The following is a 20,646-nucleotide window of genomic DNA, read 5'->3' as shown; positions in this document are numbered from 1 at the left end:
AACAAAGAACACACATTTCCTTACTAAAATTGAGTGCAAGTTTAATTGTTAACAATCGTTTCAAATCGCTTCAGTCACAAGTAAGTTAACTGAAGTTTCAAACTGTGAATTCACAACTTTAGTAAAGGTGAATCAGTACACACCCCTGGAGCGTTGTCTTTTTCTCACTGCATTCTCGCCTCTATGGAAGCTGGGAAAGTGGGGAAAACTCCCCCGGTCAGCATGAACAGTTAACTGTAATTAAATTAACCTCTCTTTGGGCTCATGAATAATAGTTTCAGTAGAGGCGTGGGAGGGGGGAGGCTGAGGGTAGTTTGCCAAAGAAAAAATACAGACACACAAATGTGTCCTTAACATGTGTGTAATTTAATTACACAAGACAGAACGAGATAAATTTTACAAATCTTGTTGTCTTATTCTATTAGACACCACTTTATGGTTATGTATGGGAAATAAATTTACGGGAGAGGATTTATTTATTAAAACTTACTTACATACTTACTAAAAAGAATACAAACACACAAAATGTCTTTCATTTTAGTCCATTTCAATTTGGCCAAATGTCCCAGTACAATAATCATGGGAAGCCATATATTTATTAGGACTTTGGCTTCCTAAAGGTTAAATGGTTTTAATCTTAAGCTGGTTTAGGCATTCACATGAGAAATATTTTTCATATCAAGTACTACACTAGTAGTAACATTAATACAAACTAAATATTTTAAGCAATAAAAATTAACCTGAAATCAACTCTGGAAACTATTGTAGATGGTATTACAATTTTTAAATCACCACAAAATAAAATACTCAAAGCAGAGATAGATATTTTTAACCGTTTTGAATATACCTGCATGAATACTATTAGTTGGAGGTTTATTCACATTGGTTTATCTAAATTATTGTCCTCAGAAGCAGCCACTCAGTGGTAGTGGGTGTAACCCCTGTGCCCTTTCTCCTGCGACGACTCCCCGGATTCAGGTCATTCAGCTCGAACAGGACTGAGGCGGCTTCCGTAGCAGAGCGAGCTGTTGGAGTGACGCAGGAGCGCCGAACGGGCAGATCACTTCTACAGTCAAGATGGCGACATCGGAGCCGGTAAGAGAGACAAGAGATAGCACAAAAAATCGACTAATATGCACGTGAAGACCGGATAAATCTCCAATTCACCTACTACATACATCGCATAACTTTGCTTCTGTGAAACCGAACTGGCGTTTAGGCCAAATTAACGCGTTTGAGTTGACAGATGTTGGCGTGGATTAGCGCTAGCATGCTCAGCAGTGGGGATGTATGAGGCACTGCCTGACTTTGTTGGGCAGGGAGGGAGTGACTGACTGCACGTCGTTCATTCAAACTCCAGTCAACGCATTGTTTTAATCTAGTCGGGTATTACAGTCGATATCTTACGACAATTTTAATGAAATGCCATTACCTTTAAACACCCGTGGTGATATATTATTGGTGCATTTTTAGAAAGTCTGGACACGTGTATATCTAGCCTGCAGCTAGCCTAGCTCATCTGCTAAAACTAATGCTAGTAACTGTTATCTGTAAAGTTAGCTTATTGATTTTCTTTGTATATACCCCCTGCTGACTGTTTTCCATCAGCTCCTGCGTCTAATCCTTAAAAATGTAGTTGAGGTGGACTCTGATGTTGCTAAGTGAATCTTTATAAAAATGCAAGAGTATAAGGCAGAGCCCAGCTGTGAACTGGATAATGGGACAAGGCCCCATTAAGGCCCCCTAAAACAGAGGGGCTTAAGGTCATACCTTTGTTACGTTTCTGTAGATCACTTTAAATGCAAGCTATACTGTAATAATATTGCATTTTATAGATCATGTAAGCTTTTTGTTATTTATATATATATATATATATATATATATATACACACACACACACACACATTGGACTACATAGTTACACTATTCTTATTAGGGGCTTTAAGTAGCCCCGATTTAGGGATTAAATTGGTATGTTTTAGATTATGCTGGGAGTTTGTGAATCAGTCTAGGTAATTTATGTTTTTACTGTCTTATTTTTCTTTTTTTGAAAGGTTGGAATTATTCCCTAAATTGTAAAAGTATGTATTAGCTTCTGTTAGAAACTCAGTAGTAGTAGTAATAATAATGATGATGATGATGACAAAAAGCTTGCAGTGCTTTGTGATGTTATGATACTGTACACACTATGAAATTAAGTGTGTGATTACCCCCGACAAAAGCCCTTAACTGTATATGGCAATGACCATTCCATTAAGTTTTTATCGTTAACTTTGTTGAAATTTGTGATATTGAACTAACTTTGACTTTGAAGTAAAGGCAGGACTTTAGCAATATTATGATATAAATCTGACCCAACTACCCCAAATTTCTTTGCCATTTGTGATCAGTGGACTTGTGTGGTTGACTTTGTGATGTGTTTGTGTGCATGTCTCCTCAGAAAACAACTGAAACTGAAGATCAACAGACTGACGGTCAGGTTGTTGCGAATCCTGAGCAGTATATCAAACACCCTTTGCAAAACAGGTGAGAGTCAAACCAGGTTCTGAGTTTGATTTGGATGAAAGCTGCTTGTGCTTCCATACTCTGCAGTCTTCTTGCAACAACCAGCAAATCCTCTGGCCAAACAATCAGAAATGGCTGGTGTAAGCATTTCTAAAATTAGATACAGGGGAGGTTTCATTTAGAAAAGCCAATCTGTGCCTTAAGAGGTGGGTGTGGTGGTGAGATCAAACACACCCGTCTCGTTGATTCAGAGACCGGGGCCCTATTTCAGGAAGCCGGTTTAGAAAACTTAGAGTGAAAAACGATACTCAGGGTTGAGTAACCCCGAACTGTCCAACTCGGAATATTCGGTTTCAGAAAGGCTGATAACAATTAGTTCAATCAACGCGGAGTTGCTTTAACCCCAAGTGAAGCGTGCGCACGAGGATACATAAAGCCCTGATAAGCGGAGCACAGAGTAAGCGAGTCACCATGGAGACGGAGGGAAAGAAGGCGCGGTCAATGTATCTTACAGCACTTGAGGCCGAAATTCTGATGGCAGCATATGCCGATAACATGCAAATTTTGCAGAAAAAAAGGTAACACAGCCTCAGCTGCAAAAGAAAGGGAGCATGCATGGCAAAACATAGCCGACAGAGTCAATGCGTGAGTGTTAATTTAAACATTGATCTAGAGATTTCCACCCATTTAACACGTTATTTTATCATATGTTATTTTATTTGTTATTTTATACATTTTATGTTGTGATGTGATGTGAGCGCAGGTGCAACCCAACAGGCCCCAAACGTTCCTGGCAGCAAGTAAAAATGAAATATAAAAATATAGTCCAAACAGGTAAGGTGTAATTGTATTATGAGCCATAGTGCTTGGTCTGTTTGTCCGATGTAAATCAATTGCAGTTAGAGGCTACATTAATTTTCTTTCTGTAAGCACTTACTGAAATTATCTGAGCACATTACAAGTACATATTTGCTTACTCTGTATGCTCAAATGTGGCCCGTTATAGCCAACAGAAAAAAAGCGGAGGCCCGAAAAACAGGTGGGGGTCCTCCACCACTCACAGAGGCTGAGCAGTTGGCCCTCAGCCAAAACAGTGGGCGCCCTGTGGCTGAAGGCATCTCTGTGGGGACATCCTCTGAGTCAATAACCCCGCAAGACACAAGTGCCTACATAGGGGGTAAATTCAAAATAATACATGATGTGCATACATCCTTTCTTCACAGTCACCTTTGCAGTGCTGCTCATTCATTTGATAAACTCTTCACCATAATGGATTATTTTGTAGTGAAGTAATTTTCCGACTGATTTTGCCTTCCCTCAGTCTTGGTTGTCTTTGAGAGCATAATGACAATGAAGTGTAAGGTGATTGGTATGTTTGTTAATTGCCATTTGGTCCCTTGTAAGTTATAAGTGACCTGTATAAACCTCATATTCTATCAGTTGATGGTGATGGTGTACTGCATCTGGTGCAGCCTCCTGTTGAGCCAGACCAACATGCAGTTGTGAGTAATACTCCACAGATTATATGAGTTTACAGTAGAACAGCAATGTTGTCTATTTCTTTACTGCAGGAAAATAATGAAGAAACATTGACAGCTGTTACAGAGGAGGAAGCAACAGAGACACTTTATGAGGTTTACATCTTTTAATACTTTGTGTACAGGAAACACAGGTGACCAATAAAGCCAGTTGAACAGAAAATCTGTTTATTCGTCTTTCAACATGTTGAGGTGATGGGTCAAAAGAAATGATTGTGACATATGGTGTCTCTGACTGCGCTTCCATCTTGTATGTCCGTGGGAGGGTCAGGATGTTCATGGTTTGGATCACTGCTGATGTTTGGTTCAGAAGGACAGTGTTCTCCTCTAATTGTGGCAATGTTGTGAAGAATCACACATGCCACAATAATGTCACATGCCCTTTCTGGGGTGACCCTGAGTCTTTGCAGGCACTGGAACCGGGCCTTAAGCATTCCGATAGTCATTTCAATTCTGGCTCTTGTCCTGCAATTAGCCAGATTATATTGCTGCTGTGGGCCCGGTTCAGGGTCAGGGTAAGGGGTAAGCAAATAGGGTAAACATGGATACCCCCTATCACCAAGCAAGTAGCCAGTGAACTCTCCTAAGACAGAAGGATACACTTCAGTTCAAATGTCCCTGTAGCAATTGGTCTTTATATATTTTAAAGTATTCTCAACTCACCATGTCCAAATTTTGTGCTCAGTGTACATTCACGGAATATTTGTGAGTCATGGACAGAGCCTGGCCACTTGGCTTCCACATTTGTGATAATGTTGGCAGCATCACATATGATCTTCACAGTGCAGAGAACACAAATTAGCATCCATTACTATAATGAAATAATTTGTTAGTTTGACATGCTACAGGGAACTATGTACCTGTACATTAATGCTGTGGAAAGACTTCCTGTTCACATAGTCTCCTTCATTTACTGAAGGAGCAATGATTGGAATGTGAGTGCCATCTATACAGCCAATCACGCCTGGGAACCGTGAAAATAAATGTAAAATTTATGTAGTAGTCCAAGCATCACCACATCATAAATTAAGTTTTGGTCATCCTGCTACCTGCAATTTTGTGGCATCCCTCTTTGATAAATCTTGTGGGTCTATGACCGGGGAACACCACAAACGAGTGCAGGAGACGTTTCAGTGCAACTGTAACATTCCTGACTGCCCGACAGACGGTAGCCTTGGAAACGTGCTCAGCGTCACCAATATTGTACAGAAAGCTCCCGTTTGCAAAGAAACGGAGTGCGGTACAAAGAATATGTAATGGACTGAGCGCATGTCCGCGATGTGTCACATGCGTAATATATGGCCTGAGGATGTTATCCAAATAACTTATTGATTGTGCTGCGAAACGGTAACGTTCGCACAGGAAATCATCAGGTAATGATAAAATGTCCATACGCGCTCTGATCACTCTCTCCCGGCGGAGAGCTCTGCGGAGTATTTGGGCTTCAAGATCTACTGGCTCTTCAAGGAAGGGACACGCCATATCTGACACTTCCTACAGTCAGGTTTCCGACAAAGAGGCGGGGACAGTCAGGGTTAGTTGTAGTAAACCTGCTAGGGGGCAGGTTAGCTTCACGGAGTGTGTCGTCATAGTGACTCACTCAGGCTTCAGCTGAACTCGCTTTGTGAAACCGAAAAACCAGAGTTTTCGTTAACTCAGGGTATACTTAGTCAGACTTTGCACTAAACCGGCTTCCTGAAATAGGGCCCGGGACTGGACTCTCATCTGAAACAATTTTTAAGGTTGGTTTTGTCATGTTAATTAAATAGTTTGAGGCACAGACGAAACTCGTTGGGGTTGATTTGGATTATAATAGAATCTCTTCAGGCTTACCAGGGTGCCAAATTTCACCCCATCCAGAAAGGTGTCAACACCATTGAACATTTCACGCCTACTGATTTTTTAACACCCTTTCAAATATCACCTTTGTGACCGTTTTCAGAGGGAAGAGGGACTTCTTTTTTTCATCATTATTTACACACAAATACAGAAACTGAGCTCATTGAAAACATACAGAGATGGTGGGGCTAAATGTACTTAATCGCTTAGGATCAATAACCTTTCTCTATAGAGACAAAACAGCTGTTTCATTATGAAATCAGTGAAGAAGTTTTCCTTTAGGAATAAGGTTAGTTGTGTATTTATCACCGTGTGAAAAGTGTTATTTTACATTGAGTTGAAACTGGCATTTCATCTTCATCTAGTTTTAGGATGGGAGCTGTACTTTGACTTTTGGTCTTTGGCATCACAAACATACTTACAGTCATGTGCTGATTGATTTTTCTTTTTGTCCCTCTGGTCTCTTGGATGAAAGTGAAATTAGAAACTCACCACAGCACTTATTTTGACAGCGTAAACAGGATATTCAAATTACCCATCTAGTCACTTGGGAAAATTATGGATGAGTGCACAGCAAACGTGTTTTCAAGCAGTTACAGCTTGAGCATCATAGTAAGGATAAATGTTCAGTTTATTTTCATCAGGTTCATATTTGCACTTTCTGTTTGTTTTCTTATTTTAAGGTTTAAAATCAGAAGAGCAGATTGAGGAGTCATGTGTTTTGTTTTTTCCTCTGTGTTAGAATTGCAGTTGTTGTTTTTTCTATTGTCCTTTTAGAAATGTTATCATAGTTCTGCAGTGGCGACGAGCTATTCAGGAGCATTGTACAGTCGGTTTGGAAATGCTGGATGGTTCTCTTGGCAAGTCACTTCTAGGTCATTCTGCTTGTTCAGCTCAGCCTCAGAGGTCAAGGCTGTCCATCTCTGCTGCTTTCACGCTGGTTTTATTTAAACATATTGACGTGGGGGGTTTGTTTTCCATTTTGACAGTTTTGATTGCAGACTTCTCATTTTGAGGGCTAGGTGTTGTCACTTCTCTCTGGCTTCACTGTAAGGAAGTAGAGGACTGTTGAGTTATTTGGAATTTGTGGTTAAATATTCATCACAGATGTGTTTTAACTGTCTCACCGGCCGAAGGTGTGATTGGTTTCTTAATAAATGATTGAGCTGCTTTGTTATGTCAGTTTTAGCATCAGTGGTTGGCGCTCTCAGAGTGAGGTCGGAGTTTTTAGGTAAAGGAAGACAAGTTCTTATCCCCTTTTTTTTTTTTTTTTTTTTTTTTTTTTTTAAATCTACAGCATGTCTCATTGTACTTGCAGATTTTTGCTTTTGTCTGTCATAAATATTTACTGCTGCTAAATTGAGAGGGGCTAAAATAACTTGTTTTTTTGTTTTTTTTAAATGAATAATGTGAGGGTTGCACAGAGGTTCAGTGTAAGTAAATACAGATTAGTTTTAACAGTGAATCACGCAGAGTCACTAATTAATACTAAATGAATAATTAGCAGACAAATCCCCTTTGACATCTGTTCAAGGTGGAATAATGATGGATAGTTTTACTGATAACAGTGCATCATACTTGGTGTTTTATATCTGTGCCATCTAATTGAATTATTCCCTGATACTTGATTACCATCCTTAAGAGATTCCCTTTAATATCTGCTTTCATAGATTTAAATATAATAATTGCTTATGAAGGTTTTCTCTTGCTTTTGGAAAGAGTTTGGATCTTGCTGCGGTCTGAAGGTGAGTCCAGAGATGGATTTGAACAGACTGCGCAGATCCGTTACTCAGCTGTTACATAAGATGATCACTTTCAAGTTTCAAAGTCATGCAGCACCATTTTCATATGGCACCGTCATTAAGCGAAACCAGCAGCTGCTGGGAAGTAGGAAGAACGCATTCAGCTTCTGCTTTGGAAAATTGTTTAGTATACAGTTTACTGGAGCTGAAAGTGAAGTGGATAGTTTATGCCTGTCTGCCCATGGACTCTTTTTATTTTTAAAATCACGACCGTGTTTTTTTTAAAGTCAGAAACACAACAACTCGTCTGTGTTTGGCAGCTGAACTATTAAAAATTCAGATGACAGTGTTTCTCTAGCTCTGCTGCGGCTCATTCTTATTTACTTTACACACATTCAGAAAACTGTGGGGACTGGAGCACGCTGATTAGTTCACAGCTGAACAAATCACATATTACTGTCTGTGTCAGAGGGTGATGTCACAGTAGTAAATTAATCAGTCCTCTTCAGGTTTGCTGTTTCGTTTGGCTGCATTGGCCTGAAATGATCATTTTATCTCTCGTGAGATTTTAAAGTACATGTGAAGAACAGAGCTGGCTTGACTTGCTGTCTGGCATATTTGTTTATATGCCATTACTAGGCATGTAGTCTTGGCTTGTGACTGTTCTGGGTTCACCAGAAGAATCACGGCTGTGAGCAGTCTGGTGTCAGTATGTGCAGTGTGATGTTCGCATTAAACAAATATACTTTCATCCTCTCTTTTAGCTCTGTTCGGTCCATTTGCTTCATTTGTGTCTATGGCACATGGGTGGGTTTGTTACAGTTGTAAGTGGAGGGGGGGCAAACGGTTCAGCTGATGTCCTCTCACTGCCCTGAACCCTGCCTGCTAGCCTCCCACCCACTGCCCCTTGGTAATGCATAAAAGAATTACAGCAGCCACTGTAAACAAAGAGTGCATTTGTAGTGCGGTTGATGGCTGGCTTTCTCTTGTTTTTTGCATTGACATTCATGCTTTTGTTACTAGCTGTTGTGTTCTTCTGTGAAACAGCGTGTACGTCTGCTGTTAGGGTAAACGTTTCACGCAGTTGTAACATAAAATAGACTTTGAGTCCTTGTTTTTGATTTTAACAGTGATGGTACAGCATTGAGCTGTTATTAAATTAAAAGAGATACAAAACATTGAATATGCTTGTAGTGAAGAATTGATTGCTAACAATAATGGTTTTATTTAAAAAAAAGAAAATGTAAAGTACCAAATACCCTATACTGAGCCCAGCTGCTGTTAAGTAGGAACCCTAAATAGTGTTTTCCAAGAACCCTGCACTTTACTATTAGCAAAGATTGGCAAAGTGAAAAAAGGTTCAAAGTCACTAAAGGAAAGCACAAGGTGTGTGGACTGCAGCGCTGTATAGTGGTTTCAAAATCACGTACCATGCTGCCCAATGTCTTTCTACAGAGAAATCACTTAATTTCTGATACAAAACAGGCTAAAATACAAAAATGTAACTGTAGAAAAACAAGAGAGAGACAGACTTACTCAGGCTGGTATGGCCGGATTTGGGCTCTCAGCACCTGGTATTCCCATCGGCTGTCTCCCATCCAAGTATTACCCAGGCATTACCCCACTTACCTTCTGACATCGGAAAAGCTCGTACTGTGTTGGCTCTGCGACAGACTGGAAATATGTCCAGGTTGATACATTTGTAAGTGATGACAATTCTGATTTCTGATCCCCACAAAGATGGAGAAGTCAACAAGCAGGGAGTTTTCCCCTCACACTCACGAGGTTTGCTCAATCACAATTTGGGGCAAAGTCATGCACTTTCTTTTATTTTCAGTTTATGCATGTTCAGCAATCTGCATTTTCCGACATGGTTTTGAGAGATTTTCAAACAGTCAGTGTAATTACGCTCTTTACCTCTTGGTCTATGAATACTGAATTCTATGAATGATGCATTTTTATTTTATTGTTTGTTTGTTTTTTAGATGGGCCCTGTGGTATTTCAAAAATGACAAGAGCAAAAGCTGGACAGAGAACTTGCGTCTCATTTCTAAATTTGACACAGTGGAAGATTTTTGGGCGTAAGTTTTCTCTGCTGAAGTCAGTCTGAGTTATTGATGGTTTATTATTAATGTGCACAACATGTCCCTTAATGGTAATGTCAATCAGGATCAGCATGTTTCACTTTACTGATTGTTGTTTAATGACCATTGTTCTGATAAAAGCTTCTGAAATTCTACAATTCGACACACTCATGTTGGGAATCTACTTTTTCATCTTTCTACCAGATTATACAACCACATACAGCAGCCAAGTAAACTCGGCTTTGGCTGCGATTACTGCTTATTCAAGGTAAGGCTCTTTTTTTTTTTTTATGTTAAATGTTTACACATTTTCCCTTAATCTCAGTTGCAGCAGAGTCTAAAGACATGGATAGGGTTTAATAGCTGCTTCATATTGTGCGTCAGGATGGGATCAAGCCCATGTGGGAGGACGACAGGAACAAGCTGGGGGGTCGATGGCTGATGACTCTCAACAAACAACAGAGGCACAATGACCTCGATCGCTACTGGATGGAAACGGTAAGACGGCTGTTTTCTGAAACCACTCAGTAGAGTCGTATCCATTGGATGTTTCCCCTGATGGTTGTGATTTAAATATAAATGTATATATGTATAGTTTGACTTTTTTTGTGCTTTTTGCAGCTGTTGTGTTTAGTCGGTGAGTCATTTGATGAGGCAAGTGAAGACGTCTGCGGAGCTGTGGTCAACGTCAGACCTAAAGGTGACAAAATATCCATCTGGACGAGCAACTGCCAAAACAGGGACGCCATCATGACGATAGGGTGAGCCTTTAAAGTCACATTACTCATAATACGCAAGTAGGAGCTACAGTGGACCACTAGATGGCAACACTGAGCTTGCTTGAGTCTTCACACTGCTTCCATCTCATCTCTTCACAGGCAACTTTACAAAGAGCGTCTCAACCTCCCCATGAAAGCCATGATTGGCTACCAGTCGCACGACGACACGTCCAGTAAGAGCGGCTCCACCACCAAGAACATGTACTCCGTTTGAAAAAGCTCCTCATTTCAATTTGCTGTAGATTTAAACAATTGCCGATCTGCATCATCACATTAATTTTTGAGTTGTCAACTACTGTAGTGTCCTTTCCTTTTATTGCTAAGAGAGGTGTTCATAGCGTGTACAGCTGGAGCTTCTCCCAATTCAAGATGCCAGCGGAGCGGTTGTTTAAAGAAAAAGAAAAAACGGGGAGGAAGGGTATCGGGCTTGAGATGTTGTACGACGAGTAAGAGAACACACGATGATTTACTTTTAGAGTTGAAGACTTCTGTGATTAATATCAGTGACCTCTCCTAGCTTAGCTGAGAACAAGCTTTTTTTTCCAATACTTAATGGCTTGAGTTGTTTAATTAAAAAAGAAAGACTTAACTATAGGGCCTTGTGTTTCTCTCATGCTGAGTTCTCACTCTTTACAAAAAGTGTTTCTCACCTCACAGGAAAAAGAAGGCAGGCAACTCGTCCTCATACAGAACAAATTTTAAGGGCAATTTTAACTTGATTTATCCACAAGTGTTGAGCATGAGCCGGGCTTTCAGACGCACCAGCTTAAATAATCTACAGTATCTTAAAGGTTTGTAAAAGCTGTGGTCACACTCCAAAGTGTAGGGTTTGGATTAAGGCCACTTGTTGTTTCAGCCATGCTGGAATTATGGGATATTGCTTGTAGGTTTTGCTTTGTTTTTTCCCCTCAACTTTTTTTCTCTTCCCTTTACATTTATTTATAATGTATGCATTGCAGTTACTTAGTTGAAAGACAACCATGAAGCTCGTGTTTTTTCAAATTGTTCTTTTTTTTTTTTCTTTTTTTGTTATTAAGGTTAATAATGTGGACTACTGCATATAGATGACATTTTTTACAGTGTACCATACAGTAAAGATGCCGACAGAATTAGGTGTGCTTTTCACTGTTTTCTTCCTAACAAAAACTGTAGATAATGTCGCACTCCTCTCTTGGTTGTTGCAAAAGAAAGATGATATTCATTGTGAAATGATTTTGCTCATAATGTATCTTTATTATCTGTAATTCCAGGATGTATATTACCTTCTTTCAAGTAAAGTTTAAGTGCTTTGCATTAAAACCAGAAGCGTGTTGTTTTGTTTTGAGGTTTTTAAAGTTGGCAAACTTGCTTTCTTAAACACTAAGCTGATTTTTAAAATTCCGTTTTGACTACCATTTGTGGTATTTACCAACTCCTGGGAACAAAAATCTGACTTTTTAGTAAGTGCTATAGTGAGAAGCAGCTTGGGCTAATGTCATACTCATGAGGAAAAATTAAAAGTGACCAAAAACTCACAAGCTTTGCAGATTTGTTGAAAATGATGGAAACTACCACAAAAAAAATGTAGCAGCAGTATATTCTGAGGAAGTTATTTTTCAGTTTCACACAGAGGAGAAATGTATGAAGTAATGCTGTGTTTTTGTCACAGCTGGATTCAAGTTGTTGGCTTTCTTTTTTGCGAGCAGAATCTACAGATACACCCAAACTGAAGAGCAGCTAAAATGACAGAATCTGGAAGAGGGGGGGAAAAAGTGCACGAAGCCATAAAAACACATTTCAGCTTTTCAAAAGAGATGGAAGTATATTTAACTTTTACATTCTAATGAAAGTTTAGAAAAATGCACATTTTTAAGTTTTTTATTTTTAATTTGAATAGAAAAATGTCAGAATACCTCTCAGCATTGTTAACATGTCTGGTCAGAAAATTTTCAAAATACCTTTTAGCTACTTTATAAACTTTGAAAAGTGACGATTCAACTATACACCTGTAAATGTTTCGATGCTCATCAGTGTCTGGGTCAACATTTTCCAACTATGTGCTGGCAACTGATCAAGAGTGGAATAAAACAATAGAAGCCACAGATGCATAAATGTGAAGCAAACAAACTGGTTCAAAATACTGTATTAATGTGGGACACAGAGGCATGAAACTATTCTTTCCTTTTTAACTTTACAATTTATAAATCACTACTCCGGCTTTTCCTCTAAAGCACACAGACCACAGTGAAAATCTCTGGAATGGAAAGGGTACTGACAACATCACCTTAAGTGTATGTAGCCAAGATTGCTTGTAATGTCCATTGGTCTATCGCTAGACCAGCTGCGGCTGATGACGCCTATTATTTTTTACTGTCGTTCAAGTTAATCATCCAGTCAAACAGGATCTTATAGCGTCATGGAGACTTTTATTGTTTAAAAGGGTGTAAATAAAAGTCCTCCACCCTTTTAGCTCCAAACGCAGATATGTTTATCAGCACAGTGGCATGACTTCCTTGTGTGAAAGTAATACATCCCAAAGGGTTATGGAAGAGCTGTTACCTAACACAAAACTTGATCTGTGAGCGGTTTTTTGTTTTGTTTTGTTTTGTTTTTTTTACAAATTTTTCATTACAAAAATGATTGCACAACAAAAATAAGCTGTTCTGTAGATGGGGCATCTGCGTGAGATACAATCCAGCTGGTATGTTTGTTCGTTTGGTTCAATAAATATGGAAAAAAATTAGTAAAGAAGACCATCCAATCCAATCCATCCAAGAAAAGGAAAAAACAAAACATTATTGGTCCTTCAGCCACGATCCAGCCACTGTAGTAACAGATGTCCTTCTTGCAGCATCCTCACTTTCTGCATTGTTCAGCTGGATCCTGGCAGCCTTATATCAGGACATCGTCATAATCAAAGGCTTTACCTCATCTTGTTTGTTCAACAGATTCGAGAGCATATAGGACGAGAAGAAGAAAAATTCCACGGCGTAGCTGAGCTCAAACAGCTCCAGGTTCATACTCAGCATCCACTCAAAGACAGCAGACAGATGGATGTAGAAGTACTCGCTCTGAGCGAACAAGACAGTATCTGAAGGTTCTGGGTTAAGGGTGTTTCACTGGTCTACTGATGGTTAAAACTATGGAGGACATAGAGCTTACACATTTCTTTGACAAAAGAACATAGCTATATGAGGCGAAACTGTGTTTCTATCATTAATGTGGGCTAATTTGGGATTAAATACACTCTTATTGGATGAGCATGAATCAGCTGCATGGGCCAGCTCTTCCTGGAGTTCTCCCACACCTGACTACTGTGTGCATACATCAGGGGCAGAGTTAGCACATAGTCATGGCAACCACAACAAATCTGCTCAACAATCTAGCCACCCTTTGCAACCAATGAGACACGTTTGACCTTTACTCATAGAACTGAAGTTACATTCAGTAACCATTCGTCTTTGGCTATTGTTCTCATTAGGGCTGGGCCATATTATACCGTTCACGGTAATACCGGTATAATGTTAGGCAACGATAGGAAAATGAAATATCGCGATAGAATGGGAGTAAAACGCGCATGCGCAGTGCCTTTGTTTTCATACGCACATGGCCGATTGTTGAGTGAAACAGATGAACCAGAATTGGTTTGTAAAAATGGTGCAACTTCAGTGATATGGAACTGGTTTGGTGTTTGTCCGTCAGATACACAACAAAGCACATTTTTTTTGCAGAACATGCAAGCGGCCGTTGTTATTGTCATATTTGTCGGACTAAGATGCTCTTAAATCTGGGAGTAATCTGGGTCCTAAACTCCGTATGCTTCAGGTCAAACAACACTGCAGCATCACTTAGAGTTAAAAACTGTCTAAATTCTTTCATCTTTAATAAAACGATCAGCATTGCTGCTTTACCAGGTGTAACTATAAAGTTTAACTTCCAGGCATCCATGAAAACAAAAGTTATTACATTTAACGGAGTTAGAAGTTAGCAGGAAGCTAGCGGAAGTTAGCTCGCTAGTTTCGCTAGTTACCTAAGCATGATATTGCATGTTCTGACAGAGAGATTTCTGAAAAAAATCAAACGTACAGCTCTGCTATCACTTCCAACATAAATGAAGACAGGAAACTAAACAGCAGTGACGTTTGTAGGGTTACTGAAGTTGGGCTAGCTGGTATATAATGATGTGCTACGTAATCGCTAGCGACACAGCTATGTTAGCATAACATAAACAGTGAAGCTGGAGGACGAACACTAACACTTTTCCACTTATAAAAGTTAACGTGAAGGTTCTTCATGGTTAGAGACAAATGCAATCGCATGGCAGGATACTGTAAACGGACCAAACTTCAGTCAGGAGAACAACTGAGATAATCCATCCACAATACGAGGTTAGTCATTAATATACTGCAACAACATGGGAATAGAGCAGCTGCCAGAGAATTCAACATTAATGAATCAATGGTACAGAAGTGGAGGAAGCAAGAAGAATGAGTTTAATAAAGTTTGATTTATCTGACTGCTTTGTTTCGCTTAATGTGCCTTATAATCCCGTGCACCTTATGGTGCGAAAAATACGTACTGCACACTGCAGTTTAATGTTGCAAAGCACCTCTTTTTAACTTCAGTGGATATTATACATGGTTATGCTCAGGATATGTCAGCCCATTTCTACTGGAAATGCCTTTTGGTTAAACTTTCAGCAAGGAATTTGCATTTGCACTGTTACATTTTTATAAAGCTTTAATGTACATAAAAACCAGCTTCTTGTTTAAGTGAAAATAAATGGAAGGTTGTCTTTTTGCGCTAGTAATGTTGTGGAGTTGTATTTTGTCTCGCATCAATTATATCATCGGTTATATCGTTATCGCAAATTTTCAAATATATATCGTGATAAATATTTTTGGCCATATCGCCCTGCTCTAGTTCTCATACACACACACAGCACAGCAATCCGTTTTATTGTAAACCTCATGAATGTTGTCACATAAAAAAAGAAAGAATAACTTCCCCAATCACTGCAGACTGATATCAGCAACTAACCATATGTAAAAATATACAAGAAACCCATAAAAGTAAGTTATAAAAGTGAGGAAAGAAAAACTCTGCTACTCTGCACAGTCAATAGATTCTGTATTCCTGATGTTAAATAGTGCTCTTCTGTACTCAAAGAGCTTCATGCAACATGCCTCATTCACCCATTCACACAAACACCTTTTTCCTATGCTTAAATGCCTTGTAGCTAACATTCACACACATTCATACTCCCATGGATGCATCAGAGGGCAGCTTTTGCTTAGTATCTTGCCCAAGGGTAATTGACATGCAGCCAGGGATCGAACCACTAACCTTCCAATCAGTTGATGACCTGCTCTACAGCCACCTCAATCACCGAATCTCTGCTAAATGCTAAATGAGGTGTCTAATGTTTCATTGCTGTGCATCTGATCCCATAGATCTACAAGGTTGAGGACAAATGTAAAGCTAGAAGGAAAAGGAAAGGAAAGCTATGGTTAATAATTCACTAAAAAAGGTCATTAATGTGTATCTGCTTCTGTCATGTGGACTTCTGTGGCCGGTCCCACTTGGTAAACACAGGAGCTGACCGGATCCAAATATGTCCCAGTGTGTTATAACTCATGCATTAGTTCTAGAGCTAGCTGCTGAAATCCCTTGTTTAAAGGAACACCAAATTAACCCATCAAAAGTTTACTATTAACCTGCGTGCTTAACCAGCCACAAGGTCGATGGGTATGGCTTAAGAAACAACAACAATAAAAATAAAAAATAAAGTTGGCTCCATGATTTGTGAAAGGATACAGATGACGGTCACAATTACTTGAATCACAGTGGAGATGATTCGCAGTGGGTAGAGAACCTTTTCATATCCAGATAGGGCGCACTTCCCTGTCAGCACGGTGAGAATGGCCGTGTAGAAGCACGCGCACATGAAACTGATGGCAGCCCCGAGGTAGTGGAGGAGTGACACGTGAAACGGCTGTGGAGGACATTCACCATCAAATCCAGCGAATAATAGCAGGCTGTTTAAATCAAGACTAAGATTGCGAAAGGTGTTGGCATGTGAGCAGAGATGGGCAGTAACTGTAATCTGATTACTTTTTTCAAGTAACGAGTAAAGTAAGGGATTACTATTGCAAAAACGGTAATTAGATTACAGTTACTTTCCCGTAGGAACGCTGCGTTACTGCGTTACTAAAACCGTGATTTTTTGCGAGAATGTCTCACGACAGCTGTGTTGGTGACAACAATGGATCACATATCGATTGTGGGAGAGAGTATGAGCGTGCAGCGTTTAAAGCGTGGAAGTACTGACCTTACTTTGAGTTTGATTCCATAAAAAGTGACAAAAACATTAGCGTCCATCGTGGGTGGGAAGAAAACTTCTTTTTACAGCGAAAAACACCGCTAAACTTCCAAGCAAGCACCGAGTGCGCAACGACTTAATGGGAAATTCACAGAGAAACTCGCGGATTCTTCAACTGACCGCGGCACACCTGCACCAGGGTAAACCTCCGCCTACCCTAGTCCTGCTTTACAGGTGAAAATAGAGCAACAGGACCGCTGAGTCTTTGACTTTATTTATTTCCTGCTGTGTTTTACTTGCATCTATTTGAAAGAGTGAGTGTAAACACAAAAAATATTTTATTTTATGTGCTGGAATGTGTAGAAAATAGGTTTAAATGTTAAACTAATTTATTCAAGTCAGAGAATGGTGCATATAATTAAATTTTTGCTTGATGCATAAAGTTAAAAGATTAAAACTGATAAAACAAGTTAAAAAAAGAGACTTTTCCATTTGATTACATTTTGTATGATGGATTATGTAGAAAAAGTAGAATTGGGCTGAAAGATCTATCGCTTTATCACCTCTTCAGGTTGTAAATCGTGTTTTTAAAAAGTAACTAAGTAACTAAGTAATTATTTACTTTTGAAAATAAGTAATCAGTAAAGTAACGGGATTACTTTTTTGCAGAAGTAATCAGTAATTAGTTACTGATTACTTTTTTCAAGTAACTTGACCAACACTGCATGTGAGTGAGTACTATCAGGCAGTGTGCAGTGAAAAATACGATGTCGCCGAACAGGTTTATGATTTGAAACACTTTCCAAGTATTTGGATGTCCTTAAACCCTTTGTTTAAATTATAACTGGTTTCCTTTCATTCCTGCTTCACTAACTGATTTTTCTAGAATCGTTTTGTCACTACATGTAAGTGCAGTACAACACTACAGATCACGTAGCAGAGTGTCATATTTGCCCTTTAACACACTAAAAAACACTATAACCCAAGCATAAATGGCACTTTAGTGTGCTTGGGCTCTCATTATAGATGGCCTAAAGCTACAAGATACCCGCCTTTATTTGCTGTTTTAGCACAAGCGCAAACAGAAATTCTCATTTAGATCTGAAACAATGTAACCCTGCAGAAACACCGCTGCAGTATGACGTTCGGCACTTACGTTGCAGTTTCCGGCTGCGAATGCCCCCATGGCTGCAATCACACCGAAGACCAGTGCAAATTTACTCAGCATGGACTGACTTGAGTGCCTCTCCATTATATGGGCATGGTGGAATATGCAGAACAGGAAAACTAAAGAAGAGATCGCAGTTGGTGTGACACACATCCCTCATACATGTATATGTGTGTATAATGGTTTAGGCATTTAACAGGTAAACTCACACATGAAGGATCCGGCGTTGATTGTGGCTGTAAAAAGTGAATTTTCTGGCGGATATGTTCCACTTGAGCTGAAATAACATATTTAGTTTGTTTCATTCTGTCTCAAGATTTCATTCCAAGGAAGAAGAAAAATGAACGGGTGCATTTAGTCTTCTTTTACCTTATTGTAGGAACCCAGCAGCATCCAGCATCAGTATGATTAGCCCTGCAGTAGTTGCCGTTACCCCTGCGAACAAGTTAATTCCATTTTAGAGGCTGCATTATTAAATAAACACTGGGTCATATTTAAAACAAAATGAGGATGATTTAAAAAGTCACCAGTCAGTGAGGGCGCACACATGATTGTTGGAGAAGGCTAGCCCGTATCTGGAAATATAAAACAAAAGAAAAACTGTTAAGAATCTGCAAACATCAAACCAGAAATGCTTCCAAGGAAGTGTCACAGCATGTGAGCATCAACGCCAAGCACGTTTTCAGTTTGGTGTGACTCAGTCGTTAAAGTCGTTTGTTCAACAAGATTTTCTTTTATGAACTTAGTGACAGACAGTTCACACCCTGCAAACAGAACAAGCCGGCTCACATATTTTCAAACTCCAAAGCAGGTGAGTTCTGATGTGCCTTTACATTTAGAAGCTGCTCTGACGTCGACGACTGTTTCCACAGACGATGTGCAGATAAAACAGTACAATAAAAGATTGTGAAAAGCAGCGGAAATAATATGATGCCATTTTCTTTACTTCCTCTTCATGGCCAAATGTTATCAGCATTGCAGAAATCCCACTGATTTCTGAAAGTGCCAGGAAAACGCAGTTCATGTACTAAGCTTGACTATCAAGTACGTGGTGTGACGTTATCGGGAAAAACATTCAGATATGAATAAACTCTGTTTACTAGTTTCACATAGAAAGAACATTGTTATGACTGAGTAAAAATGACATGTTTAAAAACGTTCCCACAGCTTTGTGACAGTGTAAATGTCAAAAAACAAACAGTGAATCTGTAGTAAACTTACACACTCCACGTTCCAATGAAGGACACCAGGGAAAGACAGATGGGGAAAATAATCCACAACCCCATGTCTGGATGATGATGACGACAAGCAGCAAAGAGACGGATTCCAGAGGTCCAGCTGTCTTAAAAATACTCAATGTCAAGCCTCTTTGGGGGGTTTATAGAAGCCTCATGCAGTCAGCATTATATACAATCAGTACTAGAACAGAAAACCCCCCAAAAAAATCCTAACTTCAAGTCCTTGGAGCAGACGTTTGCACTGCTGTTGGTAGTTTAGTCTTCCTCCATCCGGAGGACTACCTCCCTTTTAAATCAGACTGTCTCTGCCACTCCTTCAGGGCACCACCTTGCTGTGTTACAACAAATATTATGAAACACAGGGTTGGTCTTCTTGTCACATTATTTGTTTTGTCGACGGTCTCCCTTCTATAGTCCTTGCCAGCTACTGCTCTGCTTGACACGTATTAAAGATCAACTCAAACAGTAAATGTTTGGAGTTGTGCACAGATTTGAATTTATGAGAATTTTCCAATGAATGGCTGGTAGGATTATTAGATTAGACAAGCTTGGAATGCTTTAAGCCCCGTGTCTTGTCTTTCCTGTCAGGTAGGTGGCTACGTGCACCCTGTACAGTCATTTCAATAAATATGAATTTCAGGTACTTGTACTGTACATGTGTGTGTGTCTGTGCTGTAGTCTCTTTTATACTACATAACATTTATTCTCTACTACATTTTGGAGGAAAATATCCAATATTTGTTTTCTACATTCCCCACATAAAGTACTGTGCAAAAATCTTGAACAACCCAAACACTGGGAAAAGGCTGAGATGTGCCAAATTATACAAGAAAGTGGCAAAAGGTCTTATGGACTGATGAATCCAACTTTTTGTTTGAAATCATCATCAATATGTAGGGAAGAGGTCAGGAACGAGGTACAGCAGTGAGCGTCTACAGCCGTCTGTTAAACACAGTGGGTCCCCTGTAATGGTTTGTAGCTAAATTTCACCCAGTGGTGTCAGAAAACCTGTCAAAACAGAGAAATACCATCAGATTTTGATCCACTGTGCAATACCACGTGTCAGCATGACAATGATCCCAAACACACACAGTAAAAGCATAGCCTAACAGGAAAAACACACACAAACACGAAGAGCTTTAAATGTGCTACAAGAATTCTAGGCAACTATTCATGAAGGCTGCTTAAAGAGGTGACAAGAAAGTAGGCTGAGAGTCTTCAGGCTGTGTTGGAAAATAAAGGTAATCATAGCAAATATTGATTTTCAAGCTAGTTAGAATGGTACAAACTACCTTTTGTCTCCTTTACTGTGTTTCTACGTCTTTGCACAAGTTTCAGTAAATTGCTGCACCTGTTTCCTGTTTTCCTAACAAATGATAAAATGAGCGGTGACTCAAGACTTTTGCACAATACAGTATATATTTACTCAACAACTGAATTACAGGCTGCTCT

General features: G+C 39.5%; 2 protein-coding genes across 3 annotated transcripts; one reads left to right on the top strand and one right to left on the bottom strand.

Moving 5' to 3' along the window:
• Positions 1-967: 967 nt before the first annotated feature.
• eif4e1c (eukaryotic translation initiation factor 4E family member 1c) lies at positions 968-11,786 on the top strand. 2 transcript variants are annotated; one of them, XM_085428090.1, is made up of 7 exons: positions 968-1,095; positions 2,441-2,526; positions 9,610-9,705; positions 9,913-9,976; positions 10,093-10,206; positions 10,330-10,469; positions 10,587-11,786. In XM_085428090.1, the coding sequence occupies exons 1-7, from the start codon at positions 1,078-1,080 to the stop codon at positions 10,699-10,701; spliced, it is 633 nt and encodes a 210-aa protein (XP_085284216.1). In that variant the 5' UTR covers positions 968-1,077; the 3' UTR covers positions 10,702-11,786. The 2 variants fall into 2 exon arrangements, with proteins under 2 accessions (XP_085284216.1, XP_085284217.1); XM_085428091.1 differs by lacking the exon at positions 9,610-9,705.
• Positions 11,787-12,385: 599 nt separating this feature from the next.
• Positions 12,386-20,444, bottom strand: LOC146655625 (transmembrane protein 150A). The gene is made up of 7 exons (XM_085428089.1): positions 19,178-20,444; positions 18,484-18,531; positions 18,326-18,391; positions 18,166-18,233; positions 17,945-18,075; positions 16,284-16,461; positions 12,386-13,557 (listed from the first exon to the last, which is right to left on the bottom strand). The coding sequence occupies exons 1-7, from the start codon at positions 19,240-19,242 to the stop codon at positions 13,364-13,366; spliced, it is 750 nt and encodes a 249-aa protein (XP_085284215.1). The 5' UTR covers positions 19,243-20,444; the 3' UTR covers positions 12,386-13,363.
• Between the last annotated feature and the right edge of the window lie 202 nt (positions 20,445-20,646).

This window comes from Rhamphochromis longiceps, linkage group LG13 (assembly GCF_057381845.1).
Source record: "Rhamphochromis longiceps isolate RC_006_pf linkage group LG13, R_longiceps_female_GT1.1, whole genome shotgun sequence".
NCBI classification, from domain to species: domain Eukaryota; kingdom Metazoa; phylum Chordata; class Actinopteri; order Cichliformes; family Cichlidae; genus Rhamphochromis; species Rhamphochromis longiceps.
Note: the sequence above shows the minus strand (reverse complement) of the source record. Positions and strands in the feature narration are given on the sequence as shown.

Bases quoted from the DNA above. Each gene is read 5' to 3' on its own strand.
- eif4e1c (XM_085428090.1), top strand. The intron at 2,527-9,609 runs GTGAGAGTCAAA...TTTGTTTTTTAG, and splicing joins AAACACCCTTTGCAAAACAG to ATGGGCCCTGTGGTATTTCA. The intron at 9,977-10,092 runs GTAAGGCTCTTT...ATTGTGCGTCAG, and splicing joins GCGATTACTGCTTATTCAAG to GATGGGATCAAGCCCATGTG.
- LOC146655625 (XM_085428089.1), bottom strand. From the start codon at position 19,242: ATGGGGTTGTGGATTATTTTCCCCATCTGTCTTTCCCTGGTGTCCTTC. The intron at 18,532-19,177 runs GTAAGTTTACTA...TTATATTTCCAG, and splicing joins TTCATTGGAACGTGGAGTGT to ATACGGGCTAGCCTTCTCCA. The intron at 13,558-16,283 runs GTATCCTTTCAC...CAGAACCTTCAG, and splicing joins AGTAATTGTGACCGTCATCT to ATACTGTCTTGTTCGCTCAG.